General features: G+C 40.8%; 1 protein-coding gene across 2 annotated transcripts in view; it reads right to left on the reverse strand.

The window, feature by feature from the left end:
• LOC127006686 (polypeptide N-acetylgalactosaminyltransferase 2-like) overlaps positions 1 to 22,001 on the reverse strand; it is a 102,725-nt gene that overhangs the window by 44,952 nt on the left and 35,772 nt on the right. For both annotated transcript variants that reach the window (XM_050876881.1, XM_050876882.1), the window contains one exon: positions 11,343 to 11,605. In XM_050876881.1, coding sequence (XP_050732838.1) covers positions 11,343 to 11,605 — 263 coding nt within the window. The remainder of the gene's footprint in view (positions 1 to 11,342; positions 11,606 to 22,001) is intronic.

Consider the following 22,001-nt stretch of genomic DNA (forward strand, 5'->3'; position numbering starts at 1 on the left):
GTTTTTCCACCTCGTCCTCACCTTCCATCTCTCCTCTGCTGCTTCACACCTTTTTCATATCATTGTTATTTCACCACTTTTATATAACTAACTTCCCTTTTCCTTTGCCTTCCTTGAGTGACTTTATTATCCTACTTATATTTCTCCACCTCTTCCTCACTATACATCATCTCTCCTTTGCCTCAGAATCTTTACAGTCATGGTAACTTCGTGTCAGTCCAGCATATTCGTTAGTATCTCCTTTCTTGGGTTTACTTTCGTTGCTCGTGTCGATTATTATTTTTTTCTTGGGCACCTGAGTCTAATTTTCCTCCTCCTCGTGTTCCTCCTTTACATCTCCTTCCTAGAACTCTTCCCTCTCGTTGATATCCTTTCAGTTCTGGACGTTTTCTGGTACCTTTTCATTCTCTGGGTTATTTTTTCTTAGTTCCTTTTTTATATTCTCGGTGCAGTAATCTTTCTTCCAGTACTCCTCTTCCTCTTCCTTTCCTTGAACTCTATCCTTGCGGTTTTTTCCTTATATTTTTTCCCTTTTCTAGTACATTATTTTTTCTTCCTTTCAGTGGGTATATTTTTCCCTCAATATCTTTTCCCCATGTTATAATCTTCCTTTAATTGCTACTTCTCTTCCTCTTCCTCCATATTTGCAGCTTTTCTATTCGTTTCCTCTTCTATCTTTTCTATTTAGGGCATCTTTCTCCTTGGCTATCTCTTCTTTTCCCATCTACTGATAATTCTCCTAATTCTCCTTCTCTTTTTTTCTTATAACTTTATCTCTGCAGGCTTACCTTATAATTTTTCCTCTTCTAGTATCCTTTCTTCGTTGATTATTTTCTTCCTTGCCTACCTTCCCCTTCGTAATAACTTTTTTTACAAATGATCCTCTTGCTCTTCCTCTTTATCTCTGCAGCTTTTCCTCATAATATTTTCCTCTTCCATTATCTTTTCTATTTAGGGTATTTTCCTCATTGGTTACACTTTCTTTTCCCATTCAACAAATTTTCCTCTCACAAATGATTCTCCTCCTTTTGCTCCACCTCCCCACGCCTTCCTCACCTCACCGATATTCCTCCTCACAGAATCACTTTGCGTTCGTTCCAAAGTCTTCTTTTATTCATAAGCTTCTCCTCCCTTTTCTCCCTCCTTTCATTCCATCTTTGCACTTCTTGCCTGCATACTAACTATTCCTTGGTCAGGTGTCTTCTCTTTCTATCCTCTTTTGTTCCATGTTCTTTCTACCTCGTTCCTTCTACCTCCACCTCTTCTTTTCCTCCTACTTATCTTTGCACTTCTTCCTTACACAGCGGTCTTTTTTTTCATAGCGGTCTGTTTTTTTCATTATTTTTCATTTTTTTTACGCCCTTGAATTGTCTCCTCTGCTTTAAAAAAAAAAAAAAAAAAAAAAAAAAAAGCTATTCCTGCCACACGTGTATTCCCTCTTATTCCTCTTTTCCTTCGATGTTCCTTCTTTAACTTAAACCTCTTCTCTTTTCTTCCCTCCTAACATTCTATTTTTGCATTCCTTCCCCTCACAATTACTTCTTCTCTACGTTTATTTCCTTTTACTCCTCCATTCCTTCCATGTTTTTCCTTCCACCTCCACCTCTTTTATTTTTCTTCTGCCAGTTTATTTTAAGCATATCTTCATCATATAACTATCTATACCTCATGTTTATTCCCTTTCATTCCTCTTTTGATTTGATGTTCTTCCTTCTACCTCTTATCCTCTACCGCTTCTTTTTTCCTTCTACCCTATCTTCGCACTTTTCCTCAAATAACTTCCTTTCTCACGTTTCTCCCTTTCTCGTTATCTTTCCTTTCCATGTATTTCCTTCAACCTCTTTTCTTCTAGTGCTTCTTTTTTTCCTCCTACCCTGTCTTCGCATTTTTTCCTCACACACATATTCCTTCATCACGTTTCTTCCTTTCCCATCCTTTTTTTTTTTTCCATGTACTTCCTTCAACCTCTTTTCTTCTCTATCTTGCTCATTATCTATCTAAATTTATCTATCTCTCTTGTCTCCTCCTCCTCTCTCCTTGTTAACCCGTTCCTATCTCTCTCTCTCTCTCTCTCTCTCTCTCTCTCTCTCTCTCTCTCTCTCTGTCGCTCCTTTTATCTAATTCTTCCTCACGTTCCTTTCCTTTTATTACTCTTCTTTCCCTTCCTCGTTCCTTTTACCTTCATCTCTTCTTTTTTTTTCTCCTCACATTCTATCTTTGCACCGTTTCCTCCCATAACTATTCTTTTTTTTTTTAGTTTCTTCCCTTCTGATCTTCTTTTCCTTCGATATTCTTCCTTCTACCTCAGCCTTTTCACCTTTTTTTCCTCTTCCCACTCCATCTTTGCACTACTCTTTCTTCCTTGCCCATCTATTCTTTCCTCACGTTTCTTTCTTTCAAATCCCCTTTTCTTTCCATGCTCTTCCTTCCTTACTTCCAATCTCCTTTCCTTTCAATGTTCTTCCTATCGCAATTCTACCTCCACCTTCCCTACCTATCACACTACCATCCACCCTTGCAATTCTCCGGCACTCCGCTCCACTCTTTCCTCCTCGTTCTGTCACTTAGCCGCCTGACGAGCCGTGAATTGAACTTTTGCACGGCGCTTGAGATTCTTAACTTTCCTCGTCAGTTTGCTGCAGCGGCTGAGTCTGTCTCGAGCCTCTTCAGCGTCGGGGGGTATATTGTGCGCGACCTGTCTCCCTGCTGCCTTCTACCCGCTGAAAGATGTTTGGCCCAGAAAAGCTGCTGCGAAAGAGGAAAAGGGGTGTGTTTACCTATGAAATGTTTTAAGACCAGTGAGTGTTTTAGTCGAGAGAGAGAGAGAGAGAGAGAGAGAGAGAGAGAGAGAGAGAGAGAGAGAGAGAGAGAGAGAGAGAGAGAGAGAGAGAGAGAGAGAGAGAGAGAGAGAGAGAGAGAGAGAGAGAGAGAGAGAGAGAGAGAGAGAGAGAGAGAGAGAGAGAGAGAGAGAGAGAGAGAGAGAGAGACAGAGAGAGAGAGAGAGAGAGAGAGAGAGAGAGAGACAGAGACAGATAGAGAAAGAGACTGACAAGGACTCAAGAAGAAATGACGGAGGAGGAAAGCAAAAGGTGGAAGAGGAGGAGGAGGAGGAAGATAAGGAAGAGCAAGAAGAATATGAGGGGAAGAAGAATAAGAGGAAGGGAATGATAAACAGTATAGGTGACATAAGACGGAGAAGGAGATGAAAAATACGAGAAGGTAAAGGAGAATAAGAAAAGTATGATAAAGTAGAAGGATAAAATAGAATGAGGAAGATGATAAAAAAGGAAATAGATACAATACATAAAGGAGGAAAAGAAAATAATACGAGAAGAGAAGAAGACAAGGATGGAATAAAAGGAGGAAGATGAAGAAGTAGGAGAAAGCGGATGATGAAAAAAAGAAAGGCAATACAAGATAGACGAGGAGGATAGGAATAAGAATAATACAAGACGAAAAAGAAAGGACGGAGAAGGAAGAGGAGAGGAAGGATGCAAAGAGGGAAAAAATTAATACACACCAGAATAATAATAATACAAGACAAAAAAGAAAAAGAGAAGTGGAATATAATGAAGAAAATGAAGTAAAAGTTAGAAGAAAAAAATCAGGAGAAGAAAGTGAAGGAATAAAAGGAATAGAAGAATAGAAGAGGCGCAAAACAAGCCACAATCCGCATCCCAGCTGAGTCACATCTACTCGTCCGTCTGTCAGTGAGGCTGCTGCTGACGCTCACCCGCTCAGCATTGTCCCGTCTGTCAGCACCACCTGTCGCCTCACACACCTGCCTGGCCAAGGTGCTTCAGACAGGCTCATTAGTGCTGTCTTGTGTGTTGATACATAGCCGGGAGGACATGTGTGTGTGTGTGTGTGTGTGTGTGTGTGTGAAAGAAGTAGGAAGAAAGATGTGCGATATCAAGAAATAAATTTGAACTGAAGGAGGAGGAGGAGGAGGAGGAGGAGGAGGAGGAGGGTGGATAAGACGTAACCGACATGACAGGAGCGAGCGAGAGAGAGAGAGAGAGAGAGAGAGAGAGAGAGAGAGAGAGAGAGAGAGAGAGAGAGAGAGAGAGAGAGAGAGAGAGAGAGAGAGAGAGAGAGAGAGAGAGAGAGAGAGAGAGAGAGAGAGAGAGAGAGAGAGAGAGAGAGAGAGAGAGAGAGAGAGAGAGAGAGAGAGAGAGAGAGAGAGAGAGAGAGAGAGAGAGAGAGAGAGAGAGAGAAGAATAAAGAAAGCACACTAAAATAAACGAAGAAAAATGACTCGGAGGAAGAGGAGGAGGAGGAGGAGGAGGAGGAGGAGTAGGAGGAAGAGGAGTAAAATTTATGGATGCTGAAAAAGTTTGGAGAGAAGGATAAATGGAAGGAAGGATAAGAGGGAGGGAGGAGGGGGGGGGAAAGGGAGGGAGGAAGAGGGAGGGAGGAAGGAAGAGAAGATAGGAGGGAGAGGAAGTGAAGTCAAACGTATATACATATTTTTTTTTGTGAGAGAGAGAGAGAGAGAGAGAGAGAGAGAGAGAGAGGAGAGTCATCAAACTTTTCATTTCAACTTCTTTGCTATTAGAAATTACGAGGAAGAGGAGGAGGAAGAGGAAGAGAATTCAAAAGGAGGAGAACCAGGAGCAGAAACAAGAGGAGGGAGAAGAAGAAGAAGCAGAAGATAGAAGAAAATAAAAAAAATACAACAAAATCATACACTTTTAATATCCGGAAGAGAAGAAAGAGGAAGCAAGATGAGACTGAGAGGGGAGGAGGAGGAGGAGCAGCATGAGGAGGAGGAAGAGGAAAAAGATACTACACTACAAAGGCGAACATATAAAAACGAAGAGAGGATAATAAAGGGAGAGGAAGCGAAAGATTAGACAAGAGCAGAGTGGAAACGGTAAAGAGTGTAATGAGAGGAAAAATGAATTAAAATAAAAGATAAAAGGAATAAAAAAAATGAAAACAATGGTGAAAGTGAAAGTGATGATGATGATGATGATGGTGGTGATGATGATGATAGTGATGGTGATAGGGAAAGAAACAGAAAATATATGATAAATGAGGATGAAAAGATGGACGAGAAAATAATAATGATGACGAGAATGACGATGGTGATAATGATGATTGAAATGATGATAATGATGATGATAATGATGATGATGGAGGTAAAGATAAATAGGAAAATAATGGAAGATCAAAATGTAGAATGCCAAAGGGTGAAAAGGAAAAGGGTTAATCATTCTCTCTCTCTCTCTCTCTCTCTCTCTCTCTCTTATTCTTACCAACACCGGATACGCTTCCTTTTGCCTAATAACATGTTTATCACTTATTGTGCTCATCTCTCTTGGTGTTTCCCATTGATTTCATAACATACTAAATCGTGACCAACTCGTTCTATTTCTTTTTTTTATAATTCTTTCTCCCTTTTTTTTTATCAGTGTTCAAGTTGGTCTCACTGTTTCTCGTTTTCATTTTCACATGTATTATTAATTATCTTGTAAATGTGTCCGCCTGTTTGCCTGTATGTCTGTGTGTGTGTGTGTGTGTGTGTGTGTGTGTGTGTGTGTGTGTGTGTGTGTGTGTGTGTGTGTGTGTGTATCCGTCTGTCAATAATAATAATAATAATAATAATAATAATAATAATAATAATAATAATAATAATAATAATAATAATAATAATAATAATAATAATAATAATAATAATAATAATAATAATAATAATAATAATAATAATAATAATAATAATAATAATAATAATAATAATAAAATTGCAGCCCTCGAGCTGAAAAAATATATAAATTATGCGGATAACATTACTGGTATTACTTATGTGTCTGTGTCTGTGTGTCCGTCTATCCCCCTATCAAGTGCACGGTTCAGAAAACTCAAATAAGTTTAAAGCTGCGTTTATTTGACGAAGAGGAAGAAGAGGAGGAGGAGGAGGAGGAGGAAACATGAAAATGCAGGCAATATAAAGCCTCTTGGCCCATTACGAGGTTGCCCGCACTGGTGATTTAATCTGCTCGACAGTCACTTGGTGTCCGCAGAGCAGATGAAAGCACTTTGGTGTGTGTGTGTGTGTGTGTGTGTGTGTGTGTGTGGATGGGTGGGTTGGAGTATGTGGGTGTGAAAGAAGTAGGAAGAAAGATGTGCGATATCAAGAAATAAATTTGAACTGAAGGAGGAGGAGGAGGAGGAGGGGAGGATAAGACGTAACCGACATGACACGAGAGAGCGAGCAAGAGAGAGAGAGAGAGAGAGAGAGAGAGAGAGAGAGAGAGAGAGAGAGAGAGAGAGAGAGAGAGAGAGAGAGAGAGAGAGAGAGAGAGAGAGAGAGAGAGAGAGAGAGAGAGAGAGAGAGAGAGAGAGAGAGAGAGAGAGAGAGAGAGAGAGAGAGAGAGAGAGAGAGAGAGAGAGAGAGCGAGAGAGACAGAGAGAGAGAGAGAGAGAGAGAGAAAGGGAAGAGGAGAAAGGAAGAGACAGGGTAAGAAGAGACAATGAGAGAGAGAAGAATTAGAAGAAGAAGAAGAAGGGAGAGGAACTTAAGAGAAGGGATAATGTGATACTTCTTTCTCCTCTTCCCTTCTTCCCTTTCTGATGGTGGACGGCGAGGAGGAGGAGAAGGAGGATGACCGGAAGGAAAGGACGAAAGAGATACAGGAAGTAAGGAAGGGGAGGAGGAGGAGGAGGAGGAGGAGGAGGAGGAGGAAGAAGGGGGGGAAGGGGGAAGGAAGAGGGGAATCACAAGTGGTCAAATCAAACCCTTCCCCTCTCTCTCCCCTCTCTGAATAGTGGTGATGGTGAGGGTGGTGGTGGTGGTGGTGGCAGAGGTCAGGTAGCACTAATGATGTGTGTTCAGGTGAGGCACGTGTAGGGTCAGTGTTACCAAATAAGGGTGAGGGGAGGAAGGGAAGACGGGCAGGTGATGTGAGGGGAGAGAGGTAGAGATAGAGGAAAGGTGAGGAAGGAAAGGGTCAGGTTAAAAGTGACAGGTGCCATTCTGTGTGTGTGCGTGTGTGTGTGTGTGTGTGTGTGTGTGTGTGTGTGTGTGTGTGTGTGTGTGTGTGTGTGTGTGTGTGTGTGTGTGTGTGTGTGTGTGTGTGTGTGTGTGTGTGTGTGTGTGTGTGTGTGTGTGTCTCTCTCTCTCTCTCTCTCTCTCTCTCTCTCTCTCTCTCTCGCTGCGCCAAGGGACATGTGGTCACGCCACCTGTGGCACGGTGCACAGGTAGATACAGGTGGGTAAGTAGGTAGGTAAGTAGGTAGGTAGGTAGGTAGATAGATACAGATAGGTATGTAGCTAGCTGAATAGGTTGGTAGGTAGGTAGGGAGGGAGGTGGAAGGTGGGTAGAAAGGTAAGTAAGGTAGGTAACTGAAAAATAAGGTAGAAAAGTATAGTTAGACACTTGAGGAAATAGGCCGTATGTGGAGTAATGAATAGATGGATGGGAAAGAGGTAGAAAAGTAAAAAGCCATTAATTAGAAGCGTTCTGGCCCCCCCAAAATTGCCAGTGATCGCTAGCTACTTTAATTAAAACTGAGTCAACTCCTGTTGAAGGGATGAGGACTCGCACACTTAAAATCGCTCACGTGATAAATCATGATGCACTGTGCCTATAGTCTACAAGACATTGATCCCAAGTGTTTATGCTAACATTTTTCATGGGAAGTGGTGAGAAACACTCTACCATTCAGTTATTACAAGCTAAATACTCGCACCTAACCTTACACCATTCTAGCATTTTTTTCTAATCTCCTGACGCATGTATAGCTTGAACCATTTTTCTAATAGATTCCACGAAGACTTATGTTTAATCTGGAAAGTACCGAACAGAATCTAGCCAGTAGAACTCGTGGTAAAGAGATATCTAAAAGGCAGAAACCAGCACAGTACCGAAAGGAGCCGCTGAGGGGCCGAACTCACTCTCACCAAGACTTATCAACACAAAGGGCTGTAGCTGTCTAGGACACTGGGGAGAAAGAAACAGTGGAACACCTAATTGTAGAATGTAGCAACTATGAGAGGCAGAGAGGGGAGTTTGTACCAGAAGAGATGGTGATGAGCCGATGAAAACCGATACAGGTCAAAAGGATTTTTTTTTTTTTTTTTGGTGTTTTGGTTTAGAATGCCAAGTCGTATAAAAATTCCTCCAAGGTATAAATACATAATGAACAAGTAAAGCCTGTGTTCGTGATTTATTAATTGCTTTAGTGTATCAAGTGCCTAAAACTGATAGTACAGGAGTTTTTTGTAGACCATAAAACAGGTCTTAAATTCTACAGCGGTGCAACCGAAGATTCATAGTTTCATTTACCATAATACCGCTAGTGAATCAAAGATTAGTGAAGAAAATTGTTCTTAATATTCATAGCTTTGTTTTGAATTACATTGGAATAAGCAAAACATTTTTTTTTATAGTAGACCCACTTTTCTGTACCAAATTATGCTTTCCAGATAATCTGGCATTTTTTTTCGAGGGCCAGAACGCCTCGAATTAAGGCAACACGATTGGTAAGAGGCTAGATTGGCAGGTAGGTAATAGGTTGTAGGGTCGATACATAGAAAAAAAGACAGACCGAAACAGACAAACACGCACATAGGAACAAAGTAGTTGTAGTAGTAGTAGTAGTAGTAGTAATAGTAGTAGTAGTAGTTGTTGTTGTTGTTCTTGTTGTAGTTGTGATGGTGTTAGAGTTTGTATCATTTAATTAAAAGAACAAATGTGTGTGTGTGTGTGTGTGTGTGTGTGTGTGTGTGTGTGTGTGTGTGTGTGTGTGTGTGTGTGTGTGTGTGTACGTGTTTGTTTGTGCATGCGTGCATGTGCCAGTTTTTAAAGGACGCAGGAACTTAGTTATCACTTTGGTCGTTGCTTACAGTGAGAGAGAGAGAGAGAGAGAGAGAGAGAGAGAGAGAGAGAGAGAGAGAGAGAGAGAGAGAGAGAGAGAGAGAGAGAGAGACCCACTTAGTAACAGTGACTTAATTATCTCTCTCTCTCTCTCTCTCTCTCTCTCTCTCTCTCAAAATCAATATAACACGAAAAGAGAATCAACCCCCCTTCCCCCATTTCTCCCAATCTCACATACGAATAAGGGGAATAAGGAGGAAGCAAAATAAAGATGGAGGAAGCGGAAGGTAAGAAGGAGGTAGGAGGAGGAGGAGGAGGAGGAGGAGGAGGGAGAGCAAGAGGTAAAAAACACGGATTAAGGAGGAAAGAACAGACTGGAGAGAGAGGGAGGAGAGAGAGAGAGAGAGAGAGAGAGAGAGAGAGAGAGAGAGAGAGAGAGAGAGAGAGAGAGAGATAGAGAGAGAGAGAGAGAGAGAGAGAGAGAGAGAGAGAGAGAGAGAGAGAGAGAGAGAGAGAGAGAGAAAGGAGAAACGAGAGGAGGAATGGAGGTGGAAGCGAGTGCGTGAGAGGAAGAGGAAATAAAGTGGAGGTAAGAGGAAGCAGCTTTTTTTTTTTTTTTTTGGGGGGGGGGGGCAGAGAGAGAGAGAGAGAGAGAGAGAGAGAGAGAGAGAGAGAGAGAGAGAGAGAGAGAGAGAGAGAGAGAGAGAGAGAGAGGGGGGGGGGGGGGGGAAGAAAGTGGAGCGGGTGGAGGAGGGCAGGACGTGGAGGTGGAGTTGGCGGAGCGGGCTGCAGGTGCCATGAATACTTAATAAGGGAACAGGTGAGTGGATGCAGGGCGGGAGGGGTAGGGAAAAAAAATCTATGTGCTACTAGAATATTCAGCTGATTAAAAGTAGATAAGGACCCAAATTGAGTAAAAAAAATATTGGACGTGGAAACAGGTGTGTGTGGGGGGGGGGGGGAGAATTATGTAATATGACTGAAATAATGAAAATAGACTAATGATAAAAGATAATGATAATTACAATATTCCACGTAATAATTAATTGACATGGCGCTAGAAAAAGGGGGAGAAAAGTAAGAAAGAGAAAGTAATAGGGGAAAAATATAAATAATAGCAATACCAATACTAATACTATTTTTGTTTACAGCAGAGGAGACAGTTCAAGGGCGTAAAAAAAAGGAAAACAATAATGAAAACAAAAAAGCCCGCTACTTACTGCTCCTGAATAGATTAGAGAGGAGTGGCCAAAAAGAGATACTGATACTATTACTACTACTACTACTACTACTACTACTACTACTCATGGTACTAAGAATGCCACGTAAAAAAACCTGACAGCATCGATATAAGTGGAAACAAAAAGGAAAAAGTATATATATTAAAACAGACAACCCAAAACAACAACAATGATAATAAAGAAGAAGCCGACATTACCAACATTGGTCTAGTGCTGTACTCTGTCTCCTTCATCCAAAAACACAATAACTAACACTGTCTTGGTGCTATTCTGCGTCTCCTTGAAAACAAAAACAAAACAAAAATAACACAATATATCTTCAAGCCCAGACCCTCCCCTTGTTTACCCGGGGTCGACGCACCTCGGCTCCCTTTCGCAGGTGTTCTAATTACCTACACTTTCTGCCTAATTTTGTCCCACGTGACCTGGAGCGGCGTAACTTACTTTTAACCCGTCCTTTAATTCTGTTTCGCTGGCGCAAGTTGGAAGGAACGAGAGGGAGGCGCGAGGGGGGGAAGGAGAGGGAGGGAGGGAGGGAGGGGGAGAGAGAGAGAGAGAGAGAGAGAGAGAGAGAGAGAGAGAGAGAGAGAGAGAGAGAGAGAGAGAGAGAGAGAGAGAGAGAGAGAGAGAGAGAGAGAGAGAGAGAGAGAGAGAGAGAGAGAGAGAGAGAGAGAGAGAGAGAGAGAGAGAGAGAGAGAAAAGAAAGAAAGAAAGAAAGAGAGAGAGAGAGAAAGAAAGAAAGAAAGAAAGAGAGAGAGAGAGAGAGAGAAAGAAAGAAAGAAAGAGAAAGAGACAGAAAGAGTGAGAAAGAAATGTGAGTAAAAAAAAACATTCACAGACATAGCAAAAAAAATAAGAAAGAGAAGGATACACGAAAAAATAAACATACAGGAAAAAAAAGCCAGAACGACAACATGAAACAAGTATGAAAAAAAAAAAAAAAAAAATCAAGGAAAAACAAACACAAACTTCTCACAACAACAACAACGCTGGAACACTCACAAACACATAAAACACACGCACACACACACACACACACTACAAGCACAAAAAAGATGAACAACAATAAAAACAAGATGAAAAATAAACGTGACAAAAAATAATGATAGAAATAACAAAATGAAATAAAATAAATAACAATACCCTGGAACCCTCACACGTAAAACACACAAAAGACGAAATAACAATAAGATAAAAATACAGCAGAAAATAGATATGATAGAAAAGATCAAAAAGATAAGATAAAACAAGACAAAAAATAACAAAACAGCCCACTCACGTAAAATGCCTGGTGTCGGGAATGGCTCGGTTGGACGCCAGCTTGTCACTCTCCGCCTGGTTGAACTTATTCCTGCTGTAGGCGTCCTTCCCGGGGGCCAGGGTGGCGGCCGCTATGTACGCCTCCTCGTCCAGAAACAGGGAGGGCACCACGGCGCCCCCTGCGGAAGCCCCCTCGCTCGCGCCCGCTGCTGTCCTGGAGGAAGAGGCTCCTTGTGACGTGACGGCTGAGTCCTTGAGCCTGAGCGCCAAGTTCTCCGAACCCTGAGGAAGAAGAGATGAGGTGGGTTAATTAAAGGTGTGGGGAGTACGTAGAGGTAATCAGGGGTGAATTAATGATTGAAGATAGATGAGGTGGTCAATTAAGGGTTAAGGAAGCATAGATAAATGTAACTGGGACTGGTAAAGGTGCTTAAGCAGTAGTTAATGATTGCAGATGGGTAAAATGAGTTAATTAAAGGTGTGTCGGGGCATAAGTAAAGGTGATTAAAGGTGGTTTGAGGACTGGAGATGGACGAGTTTGGTTAATTAATGTGTATGGGTGATTAAGGATGATTTAATGATTAGAGATGGATGAGGTGGGTTAATTAAGTGTATGGGAGCGTAGGTAAAAATAATTAAACTTGAATTAATGACTGGAGATGGGGGAAGTGGATTAATTAACGTGTTTTTTTATAGCAAGGGAGGCAGCTCAAGGGTGGAAAAAAAAAAAAAAGCCCACTAAACGCTGCTCTGACACAATAAAAAAAAAAAAAAAAAACGAGGAGGTGTAGGTGATTAGGGGTGAATAAATAATTGGAGATGGGAGATGGAGAGGATGGAGATGATGATTAATTAAAGGTGTGTGGTTGCAGGTGAAGGTGATTAATAAGGGTGATTAGACAATAGGAGATGGACGAGGTGAGTTAATCAAAGGTGTGTAAGAACGTAGGCAAATGTGACTTTTCAGCGCAGCGCTCTAACCGATTGAGCTACCGGAGTGTGTGCGTGTGTGTGTGTGTGTGTGTGTGTGTGTGTGTGTGTGTGTGCTCCCACCCGCACTAGCGAAATATACGGCTTTAAGGATGGATCGAGACTTGCAAATGCAGGTAGAAGGAAAAAAAAGGAAGGAATAAGACAAGGAGAATAAAAATAAAATAAAGGATAAAAAGTTAAAAATGACGAATGGGAAAGGTGGTGATAGGGTGGCTGATAGTAGTAGTAGTAGAGTAGTAGTAGTAGTAGTAGTAGTAATAGTAGTAGTAGTAGTAGTAGTAGTAGTGGTAGTAGCAGTAGTAATGATACGAACAATTGACTCATTCTCCCATTTCTTATTTTTCCTCTGTTCTTTCTCCACTTGTTTTTACGTCCGTTCCCTTCTTCCTCCTCCTCCTCCTCCTCCTCCTCCTCCCCTGCTTCACCTTCACCTGGGCGGCAGCTTCATTAAGGTGATTGCCTGTAGCCTACACCTGTCAGGGGGATGCGGGGCCCCTTACCTCCCCCAGTTACCTACGCCACACCTGATCCCATTGTAGCCCTGACACACCTGCTTAAGCCTGCCCCCCCACCCCAATCCCTTTCACACCTTCTTCACCTCATCTTGCCCCCTTCTTCTCTCTCTCTCTTTTGCTCTCCCTTACATTCTTTCATTTTCTTCGTCCTCTTTTATAATTAGTTATGTTTTCCTTTTCATTTCTCCCTCTTTTCTCCCTTAGTCTCCTCTTCTTCGTCTTCCTTCCTCCATAATTATCCTTCTTTTCTTATTCTTTTTTATGTTCACTACCTTATTTTCTTCGTCCCCTTTTATAATTTGTTTTGTTTTCCTTTTCATTTCTCCCTTCTTTTCTCCCTTAGTCTCCTCTTCTTCGTCTTCCATCCTCCATAACTACCTTTCTTCTCTTATTCTTTTCATGTTCACTGGCTTATTTTCTTCGTCCTCTTGTTTTGTTTTCCTTTTCTTTTCTCTCTCTTTTCTCCCTTAGTCTCCTCTTCTTCGTCTTCCATCCTCCATAACTATCTTTCTTTTCTTATTCTTTTCATTTTCGCTAACTTTCCCCTTTCCGCCTCTTCTCTCCTTAGTTATTGATTTCTTTTTCCCCTTTACCTTTTCTCCTTTCCCATCTTCATTAGTCTTCCATTCTCTTCGTCTTCTTTACTCCATTATTTGCACTAATTTCCTATTGTTTATTTTTGTCCCTATAATTTCCGTTTTCCTTTCCCCATTTCCCCTTTTCCAACCTCGCCATCTTCCCTTTCGCCTTTTCCCCTTCCGTAAGAACTCTGATACGCTAATGCTCATGTCCTCCCCTCTCTCCCTCCTCTCCCTCGCCTTTCCTTCCCCTCCTCTTCCCCTTCTTTAACCCAATTCTCTGGACTATTTTTATATCGCAACCTTCAATATCCAGTTCCGTTTAACTCTCCTTTCTTCCTCTCCCCCTCTTTATCTTCTCTTCCTATTCCCTTTTCCTATACTTCCTTCATTTCCTTCTTCCCTTTCTCCCTTCCTATCCCATTATCTCTTTCTATTTCTTACTAACCTAATCTGCCTCCAATTCTTCCCTCCATCTCCTTCTTCTCTGTCTCCTTCTTCCTTCTTTTCTTCCTAATCTAACCTGCCACTTCTCTTTTCTCCTCCCTTTCTCCCTTCCTATCCCATTATCTCTTTCTATTTCTTACTAACCTAATCTGCCTCCAATTCTTCCCTCCATCTCCTTCTCTTTCTCCTTCTTCCTTTCTTTCTTCCTAATCTAACCTGCCACTTCTCTCTTCTCCTTCATTTATTTCCCTCTCTCTCTTCTCCAGCAACACTCCCTCACCCCTTCCTTCCTTTTCTTTCCTCCTCCCTTCCCATCGCTTTCTTCACCCTCTCCCCTTATCTCTTACTCCTTCTTCCTAACCTAAAATCCCATTACTTCTCCCTTCTCTATCCTGTTTCTCCCTTCCTCCTCTCCTCCGTGGCGCCCCCTCCCTCCTTTTTTTTTTCTTCCTCCCTCTCCATCGCTTCCCTTAGCTATTTCTCTTCTTCAAACCTGTAACTTCCCACCCTTCTTCTGTAGCACCCTCTCTCCTCCCTTTCCCATTTAACTCTTCCATCGCTCCCATCCCCTCTTCACTCTTCATCTCCCTCCGTCCCTATTCCAGTAGCACCTCCTCCTCCCCTTCCTTTTTTTTTCAACTCCCTTTCCATCGCTCCCCTTCTCCCCTATCCCCTTCTCTACTCTTCATCTCCCTCCGTCCCTATTCCAGTAGCACCTCCTCCTCCCCTTCCTTTTTTCAACTCCCTTTCCATAGCTACCCTTCCCCTCTCCTGGCCTATCCCCGTTCCTCTCTCCTTCCTAACCTAACCTGCCACTACATAACTCTCCCTTCTCCACTATTTATCTCCCTCCCTCTCTTTCCCCGCAGCTCTTCCCCCCTCCTGCCCTTCATTTTTTAACCTCCCTTTCCATCGCTACCCCCCCCCCCCCCCATCACCACCACTGGCCTACTCTTAATTACCAACAGCATACCGGCGATAAATTATTTTCTAACTATCAACAGGGTGCCGGCTTTTTCGGGTCTCTCTTTTTTGCACTCTTATATTCCTTCTGGAGCATATGTCTTATTCATCCTGTGTCGACGCGCGGTAATGAGAACGACGAGGAAGGCGGAAGAGAGAGGAGAGGAAATGTGCGAATGAGAGAAAGTGGGTGAGAAGGGAGGATAGGGAGAAAGGTAAAAGTGGAAGAGAGAAAAGGAAGAGGAAAGGGAAAGTATAGGAAATGAAGCAATGGTTAGGAAGGCAAAAAAGAGGAGGAGAGGAAATATACCAATGAGAGAAAATGGGTGAGAAGGAAACGAGAAGGGAGGATAGGGAGAAAGGTAAAAGTGGAAGAGAGGAAAGGAAGAGAAAAGGGAGAATAAAGGAAATGAAGTAATGGTTAGGAAGGCAAAAGAAAGGAGAGAAGAGGAGAGAATATGTGCAGATGAAAGAAAGTGAGTAAGAAGAGTAGAAGGGAGGATGGGAAGAAGGGTAAATGTGGATGAGAAAAAGAAGGGAGAGGAAAGTAAAAGTAAAGGAAATAAATCAATGAGGAGAAGGAAGGTAAAAGAGAGGAGAGAAAAAAATATGCGAATAAAAGTAGGCTGTAAGATAGGAACAGGTAGAAGAGAAGGATAGAAGAAGAGGGAATAAGTAGGGAGGAAAAGAATAGAAAAGGAAAGGAAAAGTGAAAGGTAAAACTGGTCTTAAGGAAAGGAAATGAAGGCATGAGGAGAGGGAGGGTGGAAGAGAGGAGAGGAGATGTACAGATGAAGAGAAGGAGAGAAGGGAGGATGGGGAGAAAGATAAAGGTGGAAGAGAAAGTGAGAGGAAAGGAAAAGAAGAAGTGGAAGTAAGTAAAGGAAAGAAAACGCGCATAGAAACAGAAATGAGATAAGAACTGATAGGGGAAAAGGGAGGAGGAGAAGGAGGAGGGAAAAAGTGGTAGAGCGAAAGAAAAGGAGAGGAAAGGAAAAGGAAAAGGGTGAACTAGTCTCGAGGAAAGGAAATGAAATAATGAGGAAGATGAGAGGATAGGAAATGTACGGCTGACAGTAAGTGGGTCGTTAGATAGATATATAGAAGAGAAGGAAAAATAGCGAGTAGGATAAAAGAAGAAGAGAAAAACGGGGAAGTAAAGGGAAGGAAAAAGGGAAAAAAAGAGGCAGGTAGAGGAAGGAAACAGACATATGAAATAGGAATGAGATTATAACTGATAGGAGAGAAGTAAAAAAAATAGAGAAAAATAAGTGGGAGAAAGAAAATGAGGTAAAGGGAAGGAAAAGGGTAAACTAATCTCAGGGAAAGGAAATGAAGTAATGAGAAGGAAGGTGCAAGAGAGGAAAGAAGGAAAATGTGAGTATGAAAATATGTCGGTGGAAAGAAACAGGTAGAAAAGAGGAAGGATAGCAAGAAGGATAAAAGTGGAAGAGAGAAGAGAGGTGGAAAAGGAGAGGAAAAGAATAAATATGGAAAAAGAAATATGCACAGAAATAAAAGTGAAATATAAATCGACTGGAAAGAAAACTAGGACGAAGAACAAGAAAACAAAAATAAAGATAAAATAGGAGGGAGTGAAGAGACCGATAGATAACGATGAAAAATGGACGCAGGGAGGCGGGAGAGGAAGCAGGGAAGGAAGAAAAATGGCGGGGAATCGATAAATGAAGAAAAAAAAAGTAAAAAAAGACGACCACGGAAGACAAGACATAAAAGGTGAAAAAAGAAAATAAATTGAGAAGAAATACAAATAAGAATGAGGTAATTTTGGGAAGCAAGAGAATAAGTAAAATAGCGAAAATAAAAATAAAGAAAAGAAAAGAAGAGAAAGACACAAATAGGAAAAAAAAGAACGCAGAGAAGAGAAGAAATGTAAAGAGAAATGGAGAAATATTAAGAAGCAGGAGAATAAGTAAAATGGCGGATAATCGATAAAATAAGGAAAAAAAGGAAAAATAAAGAGGAGAAAGAAGACGCAAATAAGAAGAAAAAGAAAAATGGAAAAGGAGAAACGTCAATAAAAATGGAGTAATAATATGAAGCAAGAGAAAAAGCATAATGGCGAATAATTAAAGGAATAAAAGTGAAATAAAGATGAATTAGGAAGAGAAAGAAGACGCAAAATTGAAGAAAAAGGAAACAAACAGAAGAAAAGAAATGTAAATAGAGATGCAGTAATAATAAGAAGCAAGAGAATAAGAGACAAAGTGAATAATTAATGGAATATAGAATGAAATAGACGAATACGAAAGAGAGAGAAGAGGCAAATTAGTGAAGAGGAAAGAAATGAAGAAGAAATGTCAATAAAAAAAAAAGCAAGCGAATAAGCAAAATGGCGAACAATCAAAGGAATAGAAAATGATATTGACACGAATACGAAAGAGGAAGAGAAACGAAGGAGGGCAAATTAAGGAAGAGCTAACGAAGGTCAAACAGAAAAATAAGGATTTACAAAGAGAATTGGAGATGAAAGATAATGGAAGAGGAAGTGAAAAGGGACGAAAGGAGGAGGAGGAGGAGGAGGAGGAAGGACGAAGAAAGGAAAGGGAAGAAGGAAAGTGGGAGGAGGAAGAAGGTCAGAGAAGGGTGTGACGGAGGAAGTAATGGATAATGAAGAGAAGATAAAAGAGAGGGAGGGGAAAAAAAAAGATTGAGAGAGTCATGGAGGAGAGGGAGGGAAGGAGGGAGGGAGAAAAGTCATCAATAAGATCTAATGGAAAAAGGTAAGCAGGAAGGAGGGTAAGAAATCACGATGAAAGAAAAAAGATAAAAGGAGGAAAGAGTAAAGAGGAAATAAAAAAGGAAAAGAGAAAGATTAAAGGAGAAAATGATGACGGAAAAGAGAGAGAGAGAGAGAGAGAGAGAGAGAGAGAGAGAGAGAGAGAGAGAGAGAGAGAGAGAGAGAGAGAGAGAGAGAGAGAGAGAGAGAGAGAGAGAGAGAGAGAGAGAGAGAGAGAGAGAGAGAGAGAGAGAGAGAGAGAGAGAGAGAGAGAGAGAGATCACGAGGACAATAAAGAAGGGGGGAAAAAGTGGGAGGAGGAGGAGGAGGAGGAGGAGGAGGAGGAGGAGGAGGAGGAGGAGGAGGAGGAGGAGGAGAAGGGTTAAGAATCTCCCACGTCTTTAATTGAAATAGTGGAATAATCTTTCTATTCACGGAGAGAAAAGGAAGAAGGCAATAAAAGAGAGAGAGAGAGAGAGAGAGAGAGAGAGAGAGAGAGAGAGAGAGAGAGAGAGAGAGAGAGAGAGAGAGAGAGAGAGAGAGAGAGAGAGAGAGAGAGAGAGAGAGTGATTAAGATGGAGAAAGGAAGTTGGGAGAGATAAAAATAGGGGAAGAAAGAAAGGAAAAAAAGACAAAACTCACTTAGATGTCGAAGGTAAAAGCAGGAAGAGACGAAGCGAAGAAAATAGAAGATAAAAGGAGGAGACAAACTGAAGCGTGAGAAGAAAACAGGGAGAGGAAGAAAATAAAAAAATAAAATACAAGAAAAAGTTATGAAAAACGAAGGAAAAGTGAAGGAGGAGAGAAGAGGGAGAGAAATAAATAAAACAAGAGGAAGTGGAGGAATATATTTTGGAACCAGAGCAAGAGGAAGATGAAGGAAGAGGAAGAGGAAAAAGACGGTGCAAAGTAAAGTTAAAAAGAAAAGAAAATGCAATTCCCAGAGGAGGAAGGGAGAGGAAATGGAAAACAAGAGAAGAAAGAAAGAGTGGATGGAAGAAAGCAAAAAAACAACAACAAAAACAAGGCAACAGGAGGACAAACACATTCAGGCGAGAAAACAAGGAAATTAGATTTAAAATGAGCGTCAGGGAAAACAAGAAATATAGGATCATAAAAGGAAAAAAAAAATCGTGTGTGGAAGATTGAACGAAAAAAAAGTCCAGCCGGAAGGGAAAGGAAAAAAGGGAAAGAGAAAACCATGATAAAAACAGGAGAAAGGACAGAGCGAAAAATGGAACGGAAAAATACCTACGCAAATATGGGGGAGAGGAAGAGAAAGAGAAAAATAAGTTATGATCGGGGAAAGAGAAAAAAATGGGGTGAAAAAGGAGATAGATAGAACAGAAAAAGTGTAACAAAACAGAACGAGGAAAACAAACGAACAAAAGAAATGAAGTGAGGAAAAGTAGAACAAAAAAATGGTGTTGATAATAATAATAATAATAATAATAATAATAATAATAATAATAATAATAATAATAATAATAATAATGGTGATGATGATGATGATGATGATGATGATGATAATGATAATAATAATAACTCATGCTCATAGACAAAGCAATTACACTTATTAAATTAACATATTAACTCCGAACCATTATTATTATTAAAGTCATAATATAATTCTTATCGTTATATTATTATCATTATTATCATTATTATTATTATTATTATTATTATTATTATTATTATTATAATTATTATTATTATTATTACTATTTATTATCATTATTATTATTGTTATTATTATTATTATCATTATTATCATTATCATTATTATTATTTTTTACTTTTATTTAGGCAGAGAATATGAGGGAGGAAGAGTCAGATAAGTAGGATAAGTAGATAGAAATAAGAGTGAGGGCAATTACTGAGATGGAGAATTGTATAAGAGAGAAAGGTCGGAGGAGCCAGACAGAGCAGAGGCAGGAGACAGAAAAGGAGCAGAGAATACAAGAAATGGCAGAAACTACGTTGAAAGTTAAAACAAAATATAGAGATAGAGAACGAAAAAAAATGAAGAAAAGAAAAGAAAGCAGAGACAAAATTTTCAGGGAATGTCACACGAGAGGCAAAAATTGAGAATTGAAACAAAAGATTGAGAATAATAATGAAGAGGAAGGAAAGGAAAATGGCGGGGAATCGATAAATGAAGAAAAAAAAGGAGTAAAAAAAGACGACCACGGAAGACAAGACATAAAAAGTGAAAAAAGAAAACAAATTGAGGAGAAGAAATACAGATAAGAATGAGGTAATTTTGGGAATCAAGAGAATAAGTTAAATAGCGAAAATAAAGATAAAGAAAAGAAGGAAGGAAGAGAAAGAAAAAAATCAGGTGAGATGAGAGAAAACACGAAGAGGCGAGGGAAAAGATGGATATATGAGGAAAAGGAAGGGAAGATGAAGAGAGGAAAATACAGAAAGACGAAGACACAGAGACCTTAATAGATATGACACCAGAGGAAGAAATAAATATGACCTGAAGCTAAAGATCAAGAATAGAAATGAGAGAGAGAAGAAAAGAAAAATAAGGAAAAGAAAAGGTGGGAGATACAAAGCAGAAGAGAGAAAAGAAAGGAGAGGAAAAAATAAGTAAAGGAGAGAGGAAGGAGGAGTAAAGTAAAGGAGGAAAAGAGAGAAAAGTACAGCGGAGGAAAATAAAAGAGAAATGCAAGGTTGAAGGGAGAGAGAGTACCAAGGAGTAGATGTCAGGGCAAAGAGTGAAGAAAGAGAAATAGGGAAGAGAGATGTTAGGTCAGTGGGTGTGGAAGAGAGAGGAATAGGGAGGAGAGTACAAAGGTGAGTGAAGGTGACGGTGCGAAGGTTGCAAAGGGAATGTAAAGTGAAGGGGGAGTGGAGAGAGGGAGAGAAAAAAAGAGAGAGAGAGAGAGAGAGAGAGAGAGAGAGAGAGAGAGAGAGAGAGAGAGAGAGAGAGAGAGAGAGAGAGAGAGAGAGAGAGAGAGAGAGAGAGAGAGAGAGAGAGAGAGAGAGAGAGAGAGAGAGAGAGAGAGAGAGAGAGAGAGAGAGAGAGAGAGAGAGAGAGACTGCAGAGGTGATGGGGAGTTGAAAGTAAAAAAATAAATAAGTGAAAGTGACTTAGCAAATATGAGTGAAGGACGATTGACGATGACGATGATGATGGTGATGAGGAGGAGGAGGAAAATAACGATGACAATGATGAAATAATAACATGAAAGTAAAATTGACACTTCGAATTATAAACAACGACAACGACAACAATAACAATAATATCGTAATAATAATGCCAATAAGGAAGTAAAACCAACCCTTTGATTGACACCCCTTAACCCTCCCCTCCCCCCCTCCCCCCCTATACGCCCTTCCATCTCCCCCCTTCCCCTTGCCATACAACCACTTAACAACCCTTTAATTTAACGACCAGACAATTGTGTCTTAAAATTTATGGACCACTTCTCAAAAAACTTAGAAACGACAGCCTCTTGTGCCACTCTCAGCGCCTACTTCAGGAGAGTTTGTATACTCTCTCTCTCTCTCCTTGCCCATTAATTGCTTTATAAAGTCTCTCATCAACCCTCTCTTCTGGGTGTGTCTGAATTCGTGACTTGACTGACGGGGCGAAGATTTGCTCTCTCTCGGTCTTCATTGTTAGCTGTCGCATTATCAAAGACTTATCACCACCACTATCATCACCACCACCACTACACCTTCAGTTCCCCACCATCTTCACTAACACCACAATCACCACCACACCAACATCTACACTCATCACCTACACTAATATCCTCACCACAATTATCGGAACCACCACCACCAACAACACCACCACCACCATTTCCACTCTCTATCAATACCTCGATCACCACCACCGCTGTCATCACCAGCACCACCTTCACGTAATCCTCCTTCCCTATCATCATCACTGTTACTTTCACCTCCATCATCACCACCGCCACCACTGTCATAATACGGATATCACCGCAACCCATCCCCTTTACGCCTGTGTTCCTGCAATCACCGCCACCACCAATGTACTCTGCTCTTCGTCCCTGCAATTTACGGCTCTGCAATTTCCGCCGCCTCCCTCTGACATAACGCACACGGAAAGGAAATAAAGAAGTAAAGATACGTTGCCATATAAGTATTGGTGTGAAAAAGAAGTAAAGAAGGAAAAGAGGAGGAAAAAAAAGGGGGAAAAGGAGGATAAAGAAAGGCGGGAATGAAGGAAAACGAAAACCTGGAAAAACACAAAATGGCAAGAAATCTAAGCTAATAATTACATAGACATTAATTTGATTTTGAGAAAGAAAAGCAAAGAAAAAGAGGAAACAAGAAGGAACTAAATCTTCTACTACTACTACTACTACTACTACTACTACTACTACTACTACTACTGCAACTACTACAAAAACGATAACCATATACTACCACCAACGAGGCCACCTAACCTTTCCTGT

The sequence above is a fragment of the Eriocheir sinensis genome, chromosome 33, assembly GCF_024679095.1.
Source record: "Eriocheir sinensis breed Jianghai 21 chromosome 33, ASM2467909v1, whole genome shotgun sequence".
Lineage (NCBI taxonomy): Eukaryota > Metazoa > Arthropoda > Malacostraca > Decapoda > Varunidae > Eriocheir > Eriocheir sinensis.